Source organism: Epinephelus lanceolatus, chromosome 1 (genome assembly GCF_041903045.1).
Source record: "Epinephelus lanceolatus isolate andai-2023 chromosome 1, ASM4190304v1, whole genome shotgun sequence".
NCBI classification, from domain to species: Eukaryota; Metazoa; Chordata; class Actinopteri; order Perciformes; family Serranidae; genus Epinephelus; species Epinephelus lanceolatus.
This window is the reverse complement of record NC_135734.1, coordinates 252,579-269,637: the sequence shown is the minus strand read 5'-3', so window position 1 is coordinate 269,637 and position 17,059 is coordinate 252,579. Positions and strand designations below refer to the sequence as shown.

Sequence of the window (17,059 nt, the reverse complement as noted above, 5' to 3'; positions counted from 1 at the left end):
TTCACGTGTGATGAGGGTCCACCCCTGAACGCACCTGGTCACATCTGGTTACGCTCGTAGCGCCACCTGGTGAATGAATGAAACATTGCGGTTTTTTTGCTCCTGCCACATTTTTTCTCCCTTCTCGGTTCACGCCACAGCCCCCATGTGCCTCAGGACCCCACGGTTGCATGGGAGAGCGAGGGCCCGATCACAGCTGCTTGCAGCTTTAATTATTATTATTATTCCAACATTTCGTGTCCCAATTTCGCCCCTTTGCCAAACTTGAAAATGCTTCTAACTTTCCACATTCATCCAGCCACATCCGAAATTCAATATTTTTGGGCAGTTGTGCATGGTCGGCACAAAATGCCTAAACAGCACCCCCTACAAATGTTCAAAATACCCTCCCCATTGGGGTTAGTTTGTTGTAGGCACCGAGACGCACAAAAAAGTTTCTTGATGTCATGGTAAAATCCCAACAGGAAGTCGGCCATTTTGTTTTGAATTTTTTCTTTACGGCGATTTCCACAACTTACATTTGAACGAACTTGTCCTAGGGATTTTGTCCTATTGACTTCAAAGTTGGTACAGATCATCCTCAGCACGTGCTGATCAAAAGTTATTGAAAGCTTTTCTCTATGGCAAGGGGCGTGGCCGCTAGGGCGCGACAAATTTTGGCGACTTTTCGTTTTCTCACCATCAAATTTCGAGTGGCTCTCCCACCAACATACTTGATCTCAGCAGCTTCAAACTTGCTGGACATGATGACGGCTCCACCCCGAACGCCCTGATATGTTAATATCCCACCTTACTCATAGAGCCCCCCGGTGGTGACAGGAAGTGACCAGTTTAAAAGAATTTTGATATTCCAAAGAATACTGAAGTTATTAAATAGCAGCGTCCTGCAGATTTGGTACAAAACAGGAAGTGTTGCATATCTCCACATTGGTGTATCCGAATGACATAGAACTCAGTTTACTACTTCCCCATGAGCCCCTGAGGCTCTGTGCAAAATGTCAGGCGATGACTACCAGGTGGCACTCTTTAAATTGAAGTACATTATATCTCCACATCGGTTGCTCGGATTAACATGAAACTTAGAACAATTATTGTCAATGCCCTCCTGAGGATATCTGACAAAGGAGTTACCGCTCTGCCACTAGGTGGCGATCTGGTGGCAGTCTAATTTAATATTTGGCATTGTGCCAACACCGTAACACTTATGGAAATGAAATTCATAGGGGTGGTAAAGACTGGTCCCTGTAACTCACACACCAAAAATGACCAGCAGGTGGTACTATTTTCAATGCAAAAGCGTTTTTGGCCCACAACTCCCACATAACATGTCGCACGTTTTGCAACTTTATATCTCAGTTTTCCCATAATTCAGCTGAATTGTGTGATGAAAGGCACACCCACTTTTGCATTAAATTTCCATTTGCAAAATCGCAAACAATGAAAAACCTACTATTTCGAACTCCTCCTAGGCGATTTGACTGATTTGCACCAAACTTTGCATGAAGCATCTGTGGACCCTCCTGACAAAAAGTTATTAAAAGAATTTTGATAGTCCAAAAAACGCCCAAAATACAACACAACAAATTCCTTCACATTGTTTTAAAAACAGACAGTCTTTCCTATCTTGACCAAATACAGTCGGATTACCACAACACTTTTGCTAATTGTGTTCTATGGCCCGATGAGGGTTTGTACAAAATTCGGTGCAAATTGGCCAATAGGTGGCGCTCTGGTGGCAGTCTAATTAATGTGAATGGAAGTAAATTTGAAAATCTTCAAATCCTCTTCAAAACACACACACATTAACCCTCATCCATGCACATGCTCAGTTGTGCACTCTCAGCTGATTGTAAACAGATAGGATGGCGACAAGACGCAACTTCAGTGTTCATTTAAAGCTAGAAGTTTTGAAATACTCCGAACAAATGTCGGGGGAATACATCGTGGGGCATATGACGCCTGGTATGCAGAGGACGGCAACAAGACCTTCACAAAAGGAGGGAACATGAGTGCAGCTGACAAACGCAAGATAAAGGCTTACCGTCTCCAGGTCCAGTAATTTCCTCTTTCGTTGGTGTCATGACTGGCCAGTAGTACCTGGACAACCGAGCCGTGGCGGCACACAGGTACATGGCGTGTCAGAGGAGAAACGAGCTGTTAACATTTCTCTTTTTGTTAGGTAACATTAATGGCGTTAGGCTGACCAAACGTCCTCTTTTGCCCGGACATGTCCACTTTTCACGTCCTGTCCGGGGCGTCCGGGGTTTTTTTTATAAACTGATAATGTTTTTCTGTGTGTTTGTGTGTGTGTTAGAGTGCGGCACGGCCGCATATTTCTGTTCGAACCCGAACCGAGCCCGACATTATTTATAACCAAAGCACTGAGTTTATGCCACACAGTTGTTACGGCTGAATTATTAATAAATGGTTGTGTGTTGATGTTCACCACGCTATCCCGACGTGCTTTAGGTAACTTATAATTTGTAGTTTATTAGCGATATAAGCGTTCAGCCTCTAATGTATGTATAGCGCATGTCACTCGATTAGCACTCAGCTAACTCCCAGGAGCATTCTCGGTGGTCGACGTTAGCCGAGACATGCTGGTGGTTGAACACTCGCTGAGCTAATGTGGACTGATGTTTGACTCCGTGGTCTGTTGTAGAGCATTGTGTTGTGTTTCGTGCACCTGCAGGTGTACGGGGGTTGCCGTGTGTTTGTATATCCGTTATTGTTCAATAAACATGCATTTTATCTCGGGATGTCTTGAAATTTTCTTCACCCCTTCTTTGTCCTGCAAGGAATGAGTGCACCGGCTTTTTACTGCGCCACAGCGCCACTTTAGCGGTTGGGAGGTGTATTACACATTGGTAGTAAGTGTGCAATCTGTGACTATGCGGTTAGTACATTACATGTTTGATTTGAACGTTTATGGAGACGTGAATCGGTCGAGACCGGGAACCCCCAAACGAAAAACGGGGTTCGTTTTCAAGACGTTCATGCAATGAACGTATTAGTCCAAGGCTAGTGCAGTATGTAAACACAGGCCGTGTCTTCACATGTCCGCGCTGCCATCTCGAGACTGCTTCGCGCATGCTCCCAGAGCGCTGGGCTTTCTGGGAGATGTAGTCAATGTGGTTGTTTTGGGTCTTCTGTGTTGTGTTTGACATTGTTAAATATGTAAATAATGTGTAGGTAGATTCATGTTATATGTATGGCAACAGTCTTGTTTAGAATGATAGCTGATGGAGAAAATATTAACCAGCTTAAAGACTTATGTTCTATTTATTGTGTGGCAAGTGGAAACATCTGGCATATGACGCCTGCTTAGGGTGTGTAACTATCTTTATCTATGGAAGCCCATTTTTGCCAGTAATGGAAAAAAAAGAAATTGCTATTCCTAATCAAAATTGTCAGATAAAAAGTCATTATTACGAATGTAGCCTAGTTTTAAAATTAATTTGTGGCATGTTGTCTTGTAAGGTGTGTGGCATCACGGTGGCTGCAGATGGGACAGAGGATGAGATGATTCGCTGTTTCAAGGCAGGACAACTAGTACACTGTGGTGTAGTCAATAGTAAATATTGGTGATTTACAAAAACACCAAAAACTATTTTTACTGTTAATGTAAAGGATGTTACTATGAATAACACAGTATTTTCTTTGTAATACTATATAGAAAATAATCATTTTTACTGTAAAGACAGGTTTACATAAATATTTCTGCTGTTTAAATTAAAAAAATACAGTATTTGTATTTTCAAATTTGGCTGTGATTTAAAAAAAAAAATTTTATTGAAAGCCTCCTTCAAACAGTAGCCTGCCCCTATTTGTAGCCCGGTCCCAAACTATTATTTTGTTAATAGTAGCTCTGGCTACTATTTGAGGAAATCTGTATGTATGTAACATACAGTCACTGGCCACTTTGTGTACACCTGTGTAATCTAATGCAATCCAGTAAAACGACTATACCATTATATTATTATATTTTAAATTTTTGGTTATTGTTGACATCATCTAGAAAGTGGTGACTCTACTTTGTTTATTATTGAGGTCATAGTGAATGGTGGTGGTGTACTGAGGTGGCCTCCTAATTTTGTCTAATTGAGGAGGACAAATATTAGGAACACTTTTAAATATATTGCACTCCAGTACACCAACACCACCCACTACGACCTCAATAATAAAGTAGAATAATCACTTTTCTGACAAAAGCTGAAAAAGTAAAAGCTTTGTAAACGTACAATGTGTGGCAGAGCTGTTGTATTGGATTGTATGAGATTGCACAAGTGTACCTAATAAAGTGGCCAGTAAGCCCCATATTTACATCACAATCCATGCCTGCTCTGGATCTCCCCGCAGCCCCTGGTTGCTCAACAGCCTCAGCCCCTGAGACCATGCTGATCAAAAGTTATTAAAAGCTTTTCTCTATGTCAAGGGCTGTGGCTACTATGACATTGCCCTCGCCACCAAATATGTTTGGCTTTTTGATGGCTTCAGCGACATCATATTCACATGAAATTGATACACAGGTCAAAAATGGCGAGCTCATACATCTGATAGGGGCGTCGCCCATGGGGGTGACAAAATGCCTCTATAGCGCCCCCTTGAAATTTCCCATAGGAGGTTTTTTGAAATAGGAAGATGAAACGTCTCACCACGTCGGGGTTAAGTTACTCTGAGTTTTCACATAACCGCTTCAGTGATGTGCGCTGCTGCCCCCCCCCGCGTAGACGCAGGAGAGCGGGAGAGCGAGGGCCCGGTCACAGCTGCTTGCAGTTTTAATTTATTATTCTTCTTCTTCCTCCAAATGAATTGCCTTTTTGGGAGGCTTAACATACCCAAAAACTCATGAAACTTTGCAGATATATCAGAACTGCTGAAAAATTTGATATTTTGAGGGTCTCGTTCGCGGGTTCCAAAAAATGGCTCAGTAGCGCCCCCTACAAAAGTTTGAGGAAACAGCCCCTGAAGCTAGTTTAACCTACATGTATGAAATTTGGCAGGCTTATGTAACCCTCCGAGACAAAAAAGCCTCTTGGAGGCATGCTGTAAACCCAACAGGAAGTCCGCCATTTTGAATTTACTGTGCAATTTTGATGCATTTTTGGCCATTTCCAGGGGTCTTAATGAACGAACTAGTCCTAGAGATTTCATCCGATCAACTTCAAACCTTGGTCTGTCCCACCCCAAGACCTTGAAGATGAAAAGTTATCAAAAGCTTGAGTTTTTGTCAATGCGTGTGACCGTGGGATGGCGTCAAAGTTAGGGGTCTCGCCACTAAACAGGAAGTAGTTTATAACGCCAGCATACATGGTCCAATCTTGCCCAAACTTCACAGAATTGATGACAGTCCCACCCTGAACACATCTACATGTCAATAATTAGAGATAAACATAGCGCCCCCTACTGGCAACGGGAAATGTCATGTTTTAGACTTTAATGTACATCTCCTACAGACTTGACCAGATCCACTTCAAACTTGGTGAAAAAAGTCATAAAACACTGATGACGCTTTATTGTGGGAACTGTGAGTTTTCGTCAAAGGGCGTGGCCACGGCCTGGCGGCGAACTTTGATGTTTTGCTGTGATGATAAACGTTGCTGTAACTTGACTCCACATGGGAATATCTCGCCAAAACTTCACACATATGATGACAGTCCAGCCCTGAGCACATCTACAGAGGAATTTTGAATCACCGCCATAGCGCCACCTTCTGGCAACAGAAAGCTACTTTATACATTCTTTGATGTCCCTCTTCTAGCAGGTTAATCAGACCCACCTCAAACTTGCTGATCTAAAGCTGCATTCACACTGGGCGTGAGTACTCGCACGTAACGCGTGAGTTTGGACGCTGGACCATTTTGTTAATTCGAGTTATCGCGTCATTCACGCGAGTAGCGGGGAAGCCGGCTGTGCTAACTGGAGCTAAGCTAGTGCTAACGTTCATAGTACAACCATTCTGCAAACTAATTAAAGACACATATTTACAGAACTTACCAAGTAGACCAGTCTCCTCGGCGACTTTCACCCAAGCCTGCTCCTTTTTGTTGCGGTCTCTGTAGAGTAGACACGTAGTATCATATAGCTCCGGGTAGCCGCACACCGCAATAAGTTTCTCCTCCATCTTGGCATCAACAACTGGACGTCAGGCTGAGATAACCACCATCGCTGCTTTGTACCTGCTCTGGAAGTCCCAGATGCGTCGGAGGGCCAAACGCCGTCGTTTTTGGGTTCACCCTATCCTGCAGAAGTGCATCCAGCTCGGCGAGTTTCACTACCTCCTCCAGGAACTTCGTCTGGATGATAGCCGTTTTCAGCGGTACTTCAGGCTGACTGGGGCCCAGTTTTAGGACCTGTTGGCGAGGGTTGGCGCCAGGATCTCCTGGCAGGACACCAACTACAGGCGCTCCATTTCAGCTGCGGAGCATCTGTCCATCTGTCTCTGGTGAGTAGCAGTTTATTGTTGTGAGATTCTCCCGACGTCACACACCACAATGTCCAGTTGTTGACACACGCCAGTGACGTCGGGAGAATCTCACGTGAATTTGCCTCAAAAGTTCAATATTTTCAACTCGATCGATGAGGCGCTGGACGTGAATTTCACATCAATTGCGCTGGGCTAAACACCTCTATCGTGTCCAACGCGCCACCTGGCGCAAATTCGCGTCTAATCGCGTCTTTGCATTGACTTTGTATGTAATCTTGACATGCGAATTTGCAAATTCGCGTTTGGTGTGAACACAGCTTTAGTCCTTAGACCTTGATAATACTTAAAAATGAAGCTTTTGAGTTTTCATCAAACGCTGTCACCGTGGCACCGCCTTGTTCACCATTAAACACAATGTTGTTTTGAAGGGACAAGGGATGCTTGAAAACTCACCAAACCTGACATACACATCACAGGTTGCAAGTCCTGTTGTCTGATGTGATTTTTGTGCCTTGATGCACCAAGATGGCTCAACAGCGCCCCCTAGAATATTTCAATTAAGCAGCCCCCAAAGCTGGTTTGACCTGCATGTATGAATCTTGGTAGGCATCTGTAATACTCTATCACGTACAAAAAGCCTCCTGGAGCCATACTCCAAACCCAACAGGAAGTACGCCATTTTGAATTTACTTGTGCCACTTTTGTGCATTTTGCCCATTTCCAGGGCTTGTAAATGAATGAACTTGTCCTACAGATTTAATCAGATTGGCTCCAAACTTGGTGTATGTAAGCGTAACTATGTTGTGACCAAAAGTTATCACAGAATTTGCCCAGTGTTAAATGGCGCGCCCGCTGCTGAGCGTTGAATCTTGAGGTTAAAAAAGTTACATGCTGTGGTGTATATTTGATGTACAAAAACATTTTGTATAATAAGTGCGCTCTGTAACTCCCTCTAGTGGAAGTGGAAGTGATACAAAATGTGAAATATGTCATTCCAGCACTGTATCAAGGATATGCCAAGTCACTCCTGCATGCGATGTCCAACTTTGACAGAAATGAGCTGACGCGCTGGAAGGCATCCTGCCAGCCCCCTGAGTTGTGTGAAGGTGTGAGGGCCCGTTCATCGCTGCTTCCTGCTTTAATTTATAATTTTTTTTTTTGATTATTGATTTATAAGATTACTTATAACGCACAAAATGTTACTGAAAGGAAATTAGCACATACCTTTTATCTTTTTATTCTTTTAGCTAGGATGTATATTTCCATTTGGTAATAAACTTGCAGTACTTTAACCTCTTGCACTACACCCCCATTTTGTGGCGAAAATGCCTAAAATGACATACCCAAATTAAAATGACTGTAGCGTCTGAACCGCTCTGACTACATGCATGCATGAGGTCTTGCCAGAAAGAAAACCCCCTTAAGTTTCTTGTGAAAGTGAAGCCGAGAGCTTCCTGAATCTGGTGATACCAAACATCACATGGTTTGGTGACGTAGTGCGCCTGTGAGATATCATTTAACAACAGGGGAGCACGGACACCGGCGTCCGAGGGGAGTTCGAGAGGTTAACTGTTGAGGGGGAGGCTCTAAATGTACTGGGGCCGCTACTGGTCAAAGGATACAAATAACCCAGGCCCAAGGCCAAGGGGGTGGGGCCCATGATAATGTCTATGGTTGACCCATAAAAGGGATCAAATAAAACAATTTACTTACTGACTTGTATCACTGACAATACAATTTATATGTATTTACATAATAAATAAATGTATCTTTATCATTAAAACACATTTCAACATGCCAGCTGATACTCTCACCACTCGTAGGTATCGTGAAATGGATCAGTCCATCCGACCTCTGTCAGGTACGCGGTGCTCAGAAATCACAAGTGCTGTTAATGCTAACATGTGAGAATCAGTCACAATGCCTCACCAAAAGAACCACTAAAGGAAAAGCCAGAGTACAGAGAGAACAAGACAATGACAGAAGCAGAGAGACGATGGACAAATGTGTAGCAAAAAAGAAGCAGCAGGTATGACAGGCAGAGCTGAAGATGAGAAGTGAGGCAGACTATTGTTAGCAAATAAAACCAGCTGTGTTGGCTTCAGTTTTAAAGCTACAGTGTAGTCACTGTATCTAACCAGAGTAGAGGACCTAAGGCATCCATTGGTACCAACCATGTTAAGGTAACCTGTTGGAAAGAGGGCCAAATAATGCCCCAAATTTACGCTAAATTGAGTTGACAACAGAGTTGACAACCACATACTCTTTACACTATCTCAGTTCAGCACACAATTTAACCAATATATGCTTAAAGCAGCCCTCAAAATTGAATGAATAAATGAGAAAAAAAAGGTAGGGCTATTTGTTGAACTTTTGATTAAATACCCTGAAATAATTTCTTTATTCAATGTTTGATTTGACTTTTGTCTAATCATTCATTGAATGGCATTTTTTCAGCATGTGACTGCCTCTGCTTTTGATAATATGAGGTCTTAACACAGAGTAGATACAAAATACATGTGGAATATGAGTAAATGGATTATATTCACAGGGACTGTAAAATTTTGCATAGTGGTATGGTGATTTTGCCTTTGGACTGAGCCTGTTTCTCTGAAGGCTCTGAGTCAAGCTATTGAGTATCCCAGTTGTTTCACCTGCCTGCTCATTCTTTGTTTATCAAAGATTCAAAACTCATTATAAATTGTCCTGCCTGTCAGTGGTGCTATTTTTGCATTCAAAACCCCCCTGTCACACACTGGTCAGAAATGGACTCAGCGCAGAGAGCTCGCCTACGAGGAACTGCAGAATTGGAGAAGAGGACTATGGCGGGCTCATCTTTCCAGGCTTTTCTGCTGAACTTCCCAGGGTTTACAGCGTGGGGGCTTTTGGAGCATACACAGGCTGAGGACGGAGGAGTCTGCACCAAGGAGATCAGACTATGGCTGACTGCTCTATAGACTTTTGTTCACAGGCCCATCAGAGTGATTGGAACTCTGCAGCCTTGTGTGACGCTTTTCTCCATGGGTTGGCAGATTACATTAAAGATGAACTGGTGTTCCATGATCCCCCATCCACATGGGACAGGTTGGTTAAGCTGACCATCAGATTAAATCTCCGCATTGTAGGAAATATTGATTGTTACATAATTTATAATTTATTCTGTGGCAGCATTTATTAAATAAATGCTCGCCAACATTCTCCACCATTTTGTATGAAACATTTGATTGATATGATTCATTTAGGGTTTGCATTCTCCACCAGTAAGATTTGTTTGATTATAAACAGTTTATTCAGGTGCCTACGTTTTTCACCATGAATACTGTAGCATTTGATTCGCTCAATATTAAGAAAAAGTGACGTTAATAAGAATTATTAAACATAACCACTTTAATTATTCGTCCAGCTATATAATTTCATAGTCAGACTAATAAAACCACACCTCTTGTTGATCAGACAAGAATGTTTAACGCACTTTGGGGAAATTATTAATTATCAATTGTCAATTCAAATAGAGCTCAAATAGCCAGGATCTTTGCACCCGTAAAGTGACTGAATGTAATCCTACAGAAGACCAAGACAACAACTTTTTAGACAAACATTTATTCTAAACTACTGACACAGGAGACCAAGACGCAACACAGGAGTTAGGCAGACCTTGTGGCATAAAGTTCTTTCTGTTGGGTTTTAGCATGTTCAGTTCGCTCAGAATGCAATCAAATTGCCCAGCGGGGCCACACTGGATGGGGCCCAGCAGGGCCCGCCGGCTTCTCAAAAGTTCTTCTTCAAGTTCTTCTTTTTCTCTTTTAACTTCTTTAACTTATTTTTACTTAACAAGACAAAAAAGTCTCTTCTCATCTTATAGTTGTTCAAAGGGGTTGAGACTGGCAGACAGGCTCCGGCCTCTGCGCCGTGACTGGCCTTGCCAGCTGTCTGTCTCAGGCTGATGTCCAGTAGGAGCAGTTCACTGTCACTGGCAGGACATTTCACTCCTCCCCTCCTGTACCTTTGCTAATTTAAAGTTTAATTTTCTTTAATTGCTTCCTAGATAATTAATGAAGCTTGGAACATTTCTAATGCTTCCATATTTACCAGCGTGGCGCTGTCTGCTATTGAATGGTATCAAACACACATTGTCTGCAACAGGATATTACCAACTTATAAATAAGTGGTCAACAGACACTACTAATTCAGATTTAAATGTTATACATGGTGATCATGTCATAACATCACATATATATATATATATATATATATATATATATATATATATACACGTGTATGTATATGCACTGAAATAGAACGAAAGGTGGAACATAAAATTACAATCAACACATGTTGGTTCCTAGAATCCGCATTTCTGTCTGTCCTCTTAAGGAACAGACAACTGCAGGGAAAGGTGGGTGTTATCACATTAACATACATACAGACGTCTGCACCATAGGGGTCATGGTGTCAGAGTGGCATCTCAACTTGAATCGTCTTCCTGGATAACACCAACATCAACATGTTAAATAATAAAGTTACGTTCTTCTCTTTAGTTTATTCAGTGATTTACATTTGAAACACGTTTCAGACCATGTGGCTGAGTCTGTCTCTTTGTTCGTTTCCAGAGTTTGTGACATGTCGTAAACTCTCCAGCCACATCTGGTGATGTGGGGGTTATTGAGAACTTATCAGTTGAGTGAAGGTCTATCTTTGAAGTGACCCAGTGGTTGGTCACCAATTATTCTCTGATGTCAGGATGCTGAGTAAAAGTCCATTAGTTTAAATCCAAAATAACCAGGCTTGATCACCCTACAGCATCCAGGCGTGGAGATGCGAACAAAATCCAGGGGGCCCAGGAGCCTCAGCAGCCATCCCAAGCTCAAGGTCCAGCCACAGCAGCCTCGGTTCTTGAGATTGGGACGCAAGTCTTGCAGGTCAGGAGACCACACCTGGTGATGCGTGCCTCCTCTCAACAATTGGACCTGCCGTTGGTGCTCAAGACCTTGGGCCTCATTTATAAAACTGGGTGCAGGAAAGGTGACTAAAGGTGACGTATGAACAATGCACAGAAAGTGCTTAGGCACAAAAATATCCTGATATATATAACACAGTGTGCACACATGTCCCACGCCTGTCCCACACCTTTATAAAACACAATCTACTTGAAATTTGGCGCAAGTGGATGAGCGTCTTGCCCCACCCATAGATGCCTATGAATGGCCAGTGAAATGCCCTGAATTAATATTCATTAATAACAAGAAACTGCATGAAGATGTAGCAAGAAAACGTAAAAAACTAAACACAATGTGAGGTTTAAGTTCTTGTTGTGGAGGTTGATAACAGAAAGACAGTGTTATTTGGTGGACTCAATATGGGCATTACTAAGGCTAAGGGGAACCAGCTCATAAGCCACTCATCATCGTTGGCCAGTAGGTCTTGCCGGTCCCTGAATTTCCGCTTCCTCCAGAGTCTCCCATCCACCACATCCTCTAAGAGTAAGCCATCATGCGTCTGAACATGCTGTGATTGCTGCTTTTTATACCTACCCATCAACTGATTGATTGAATGTGAAAAGGAAATCCCTGATTGTAAGGGGCAATTTTGGAACACGCGAGATAAATATTAATTATGATGATCATACACATTATTTGTTTACACTTTTTCTAACAGTGACACAGCGCTTTACAATGACATACAACAAATTTAATTCACAGTGATAAAAATAATTAAAAGCCATAAAACAAACACTTTATAAAACAAAATATATTAGCTCAACCATCTGCCCTAATGGTGCACCCTAGTTGCTTGCTAATTCATGGTGACCGCAGTGGGGCTTCTGTCATGCCAAATCCCTCCTTAGATCACAAGAACATAAGGAGTTCATTCAGGTTGAGAGTGACATCATTGTATTTTTTTTTTTTTTTACCTCCACCTCATGAGAGGGACAAGGAGGCAAAAATGCATCTGCTCTGCCCACTTACATTGGCATGTTATGTTTACCTGCTTTTGGTCACCATAGCCTCCGCTATCTATCTTTCTTGAACACATGGCCCTCATCAGATGCACTGAACAGCTGTTTATGTGCTTTGGTGATGGTGTGGCTGGATGAGCCCTAACCAAAACACTCCTTGTGAGATGGCTTTGTGAGTGCATGTGAAGTTTCGGAGGCCTTGTTCAGCGAGGTGAGTGTCAAGGACGTATGTGCAGCACCGTATGTACTACGCCCTGCCTGTCTATTGCTTATCTTTTGATCCTTCAAGGTCAGGCCACAGCTCCACCCATTTCAGTTGCTTACCACTGAAGGGCAGGCCTCGGGCTCAAAAGTTACCAACAGCTCAGAGCACGGGCCGGGCCGGGCCTATGACGTCTTTTTTGGCTACAAGAGATCATGATATGTGGCTCTCTCCTCGATTGTCAAGCAGCTCCTGCAGCTCTGTGTAGACTGACTGGATTGACTGCAGCGTGAGGAAGACCATGCTGAATCGGGTTTCTGCCATCAGTTTGAGAGAGTTGGGGAGCTGACACGCCAGGTTGAATGCTTGCTTTAAATATTTCACTACAGCCTTGGCTGCCAGCAGGGTTTCCGTTACTTCCAGGACCGAATCAGCAAGTTCAACTGTGTCGAGAGCATGCCAAAGGACAGTGGCATCACGTCTTTTTTTCTGGGCGAGTTCGTTTTGTGGGACAAATTGTTGACACTTTATTCTTGGAATAATTGTTTTTCCAATGTTGTTGGAATATAACCAATATGCTAAGGTAAGCAGCTTTTTTTTTCCTTCACGGAGCTGTTCAGAAATTATTCTCGTCTCTGTAATTTCTTTTTCTCCTTGTGTAGACATCTGAGTGATTTTGAATATTAATTAGGGCTCCAAATGGTTCCCGAGCGCGGCACTGCTGCTGCTCACCGCTCCCTCAGGGGATGGGTCAAATCCGGAGAACAAATTTCACACACTCAGGTGTGTGACAATCAGCGGAACTTTAACTTTACGGTCATGGGCCTGTGTCTCTTCGCCTCTACTTGGGCCGGGCCGGGCCAAGGGCACACCATGGGCCTACTAGGGCCTAGGGCCTTGGTTGGCTGGGCCGGCTACATTTAAGCTTTTCTTAGTGTGCAAATGCGTGCTTGTGATTAGAGGAGTATTACCCAAGGAGTCCCATAGACGGTTCCCTCTGTGCTTATAGAATTTAGGGTAACAATATCATAACCTTCGATTCTGATTAAGTTTCTTGCTGAGTAGCCTACTACCCATTTAATCCTGAGCACATCCAGACACATTAGATAAAAGGCAGATGGAGTATTTTCACCTTCACGTTGTTTTTTTTTTTGGTTTGTTTTCTGTTCTTTGGTTCTGTATACACTTAGAATGTTACTACTGTTGACTGTTACCTTAGTCCTGGTATACTAGAACTCTTCTGTAACTCTTAATTAGCATTACTGGTATTTAATTTCCCTCTGCAACTCTGAACTACCATGGTTGGTACCTAAAAAGAAACTGTAATATGTCAATATTGTCCTTTCACTGTAAACTTAATACTTTTCATCAGCACTTTACTGTTTTTAAAAAAAAAAAATCCATAGGCATTACATTGGCACTCTATGTAGGCAATATTGAATATTTAAAATAGGCTAAACAGCACTTTATCTAAGCACAATAGGTGCATTTTACCTCACTGTAAACGTAATACTTTTCATCAGCACTATACTTTACTGTTTAAAAAAAACGGGGAAAAAAAAAAAAATTCATAGGCATTGCATTGGCACTTTATGTAGGCAACACTGAATATTTATAATAGGCTAAACTGCACTTTATATGGGCACACTAGGTGCATTTTGCCCTGCACTTTACATTAGGAATAATTTTTTATACTGTGTACGTATGTATGTATGTATGTATGTATGTATGACACTAGCTATGTTTCCATCCAAAAGTGATTCAAATCATTGGGAAATGTGCATTAAAAGAAATACGAATCCTGAGTGTTTCCATTAAATTTACGGACTTTGGTGAAAACTACGAACTCGCGCGAGTTTTCCTCAGAACCAAAAACAAAACAAGTCTTGCATTCTTCTTCTTCTACGTTTTCTGGCAGTTGGCAACCAGCTTGTAAATGCATTACTGCCTTCCCGACCCAGAGTGTGGATATCACCATGGAGAGAGGTGCGCTACGTCAGACTTAATTCGAACATAACTTTTTCCATCCCCCGTTTTGCAAATCAACATTTTTTCGAATCAACCAAAACCTGGCTAAAACGAGCGTATTTTTGTTTGTGCGAATCAGGGGATTTTATTTCAAATTTTGGCATTTCCATCCTAATTTTCCGATGCGGTACTTCTAGATGCGCATCTAAACAGGCTGATGGAAACATGACTCTTGTGTGGTGTGCTGTGCATGTTGTGTGGTATCATATGCCGTATAGCATTATGTGCCATGCAGCGTGCGGGGCATACATGTGCATGTCACGTGAGACGTTATATATGTGTCTGTATATGATGTGTCTGTATCTGATGTTGCGTGCTCCTTTGTGTTAATTGTGGATTGTGTATTTTGTTGTGTTTCATGTTTTATGTTGAGGACTACAGATGGAAATTAGCCTTTAGCTAAATCTAGTGCAAACATCTTATTGTTTTGTAAGCAACTAATGTACGTGCACGTTGTCCTTTTTATAAACTAAATAAACTAAACTAAACTTTCAGTGTTATAACTAAATATATTTGGAGATCAGAACTGCACTGTATAATATTGCTATAGATTACAGAGAAATAGAAACTGTCAGTATAGAAAAGTAAAGATTGGTTGACAATGTAAAAATGTATATATACATATATAAAAAAAGTAAAGTATTTTATTTTGTTCTGTTCAATTCAACAAGTAGTCTGTGTCTTGTATCTTACCCTGTCCCTCTTGCTCATTCTCCATGACCTCAGCCTGAGTAATCCACTCCATATAGCCCTTGAGGTCTTCATCCAGCTGCTGGGTTTCCCTCAGCTTCTGAAACTCTCCGCGGGACTTGGCCTTCTCTCGCTCTTTTGTGAACTCACTAGAAGGGAAACAAGACACTGAATCTGAATTAAAAAGACAGAGCACACTAAGAGATAATGTGAAGAGCAGACAGAAAAGATCACAGGGTGAAATGGACAAAGCAAAGAGTAAATCATGATTATGCAAAATAAATGTATGGAAGTGTGGTAGATAAATTTAGGGTATTCCTACCCACTAAGAACACCCAAAACCAGGTTGAGCACGAAGAAGGAGCCAACCAGGATAAGTGTGGTAAAATAGATCCATGGCCATTCCATTCCTATGGCATCATTTACCTGTCACACAAAGCACACATTTTTGTCTTTATCAAAGAACTAAAAACATGTAACTTACATTTTGTAATAACCAACAATTAAATGCCATATTTGCCAGAAAAAGTGGAGTTAAAGGCAAATACACTTTTATTGCTTGACTCTGTACACAGAGTGGAAAGTGGTTTGTGTGTATGTGTCCCTTAGTTGCAGTGTGTTGAAACTCTGATGAAACACTAAGTTAAGCTATTGCTGATGAAGACAGAGTTGTTCTAAGTTTGACTGTTTACTGTCACCTAATTAACATTCTGGTAAAAAAAAAAAAAAAAATGTAAATAAAAACAATACAAAAATAGTCAGCATGTGTTATTAACCAAACATCAAGTTGTACATAGCTTTAAAAATGAATTGCTTTCTTACACTGTAGGTAGCAGTTATCATTCAATCAATCATCATTTATTCAACTCATGAAAATAATAAATGGTACAACTCCAGTGAAATGGGATCCCATCAGCTCCTTTAACTCTTGCACTGTGATTTAGTGTTTTTTTTTTAAGTCTTATTCCATGGATTCTGGTTGTGGAATGATAGCAAAAATCAATATGCTTTACTCAACTTCTAACAATCTATGCATGAAAAGATACAGCAATTACTATATCCCACCATTAATTTTTTTCATAAATTTTTGTTGATCCAAAATTTGTTTACCCTTCAGTATTCATCACACCAAAGACAGTTACATACCACATCCCATGAAAAAACCATGACATTATAAATGATATGAGATAGCATAGGTCTTAACAATCCGAAGACTCACCTGTGGGCCCTGGTATGGTTTATTAAATGATTATGATATGTTATGCTATATAAACAACTGCTGTGATGAAGTGGTTAACTCATACAACCTGTCAATAGAAAGCTACGCTTCTTGTGGTTTGATTGATGCCAACAAATTGAAGATACAACCACCACAGCAGGTTCAATAAATGCTTCTGCCAGACAAACAACAAACAAATGGATTTAACTCACCTATTATACTTCATAGTAACGCACAGATCAAATAATATTCCAGCAAGAATAGTTCTCATACATTCACAAAGGTCTAGATGATCTAAATCCAGTGAAATATTTAGTACAAACATATTATTACATCCATAGATATCAACAGAATGTCATTGCATCATTTTAAATGTTAATATTTCTCTTCTTACTGTCTGCATAACTCCGTATTGCATGCAAATATGTTGACATCACCATACCAAAATGTTTGCTGAATTCCAAACTTTTGACTGACACCTCACTTGAGCCAACGTGAGCTTCTATGTCCTCTCCACAGCCTACAATAGCCAATTAG

The 17,059-nt window shown here is 41.4% G+C and overlaps 1 protein-coding gene across 1 annotated transcript in view; it reads right to left on the bottom strand.

The window, feature by feature from the left end:
- LOC117251027 (dihydropyridine-sensitive L-type skeletal muscle calcium channel subunit alpha-1-like) overlaps nt 1-17,059 on the bottom strand; it is a 590,852-nt gene that overhangs the window by 503,283 nt on the left and 70,510 nt on the right. The window contains exons 7-8 of the mRNA XM_078166193.1: nt 15,626-15,729; nt 15,307-15,452 (exon numbers count right to left, since the gene is read on the bottom strand). Of these exons, the coding sequence (XP_078022319.1) occupies nt 15,307-15,452; nt 15,626-15,729 (250 nt within the window). The remainder of the gene's footprint in view (nt 1-15,306; nt 15,453-15,625; nt 15,730-17,059) is intronic.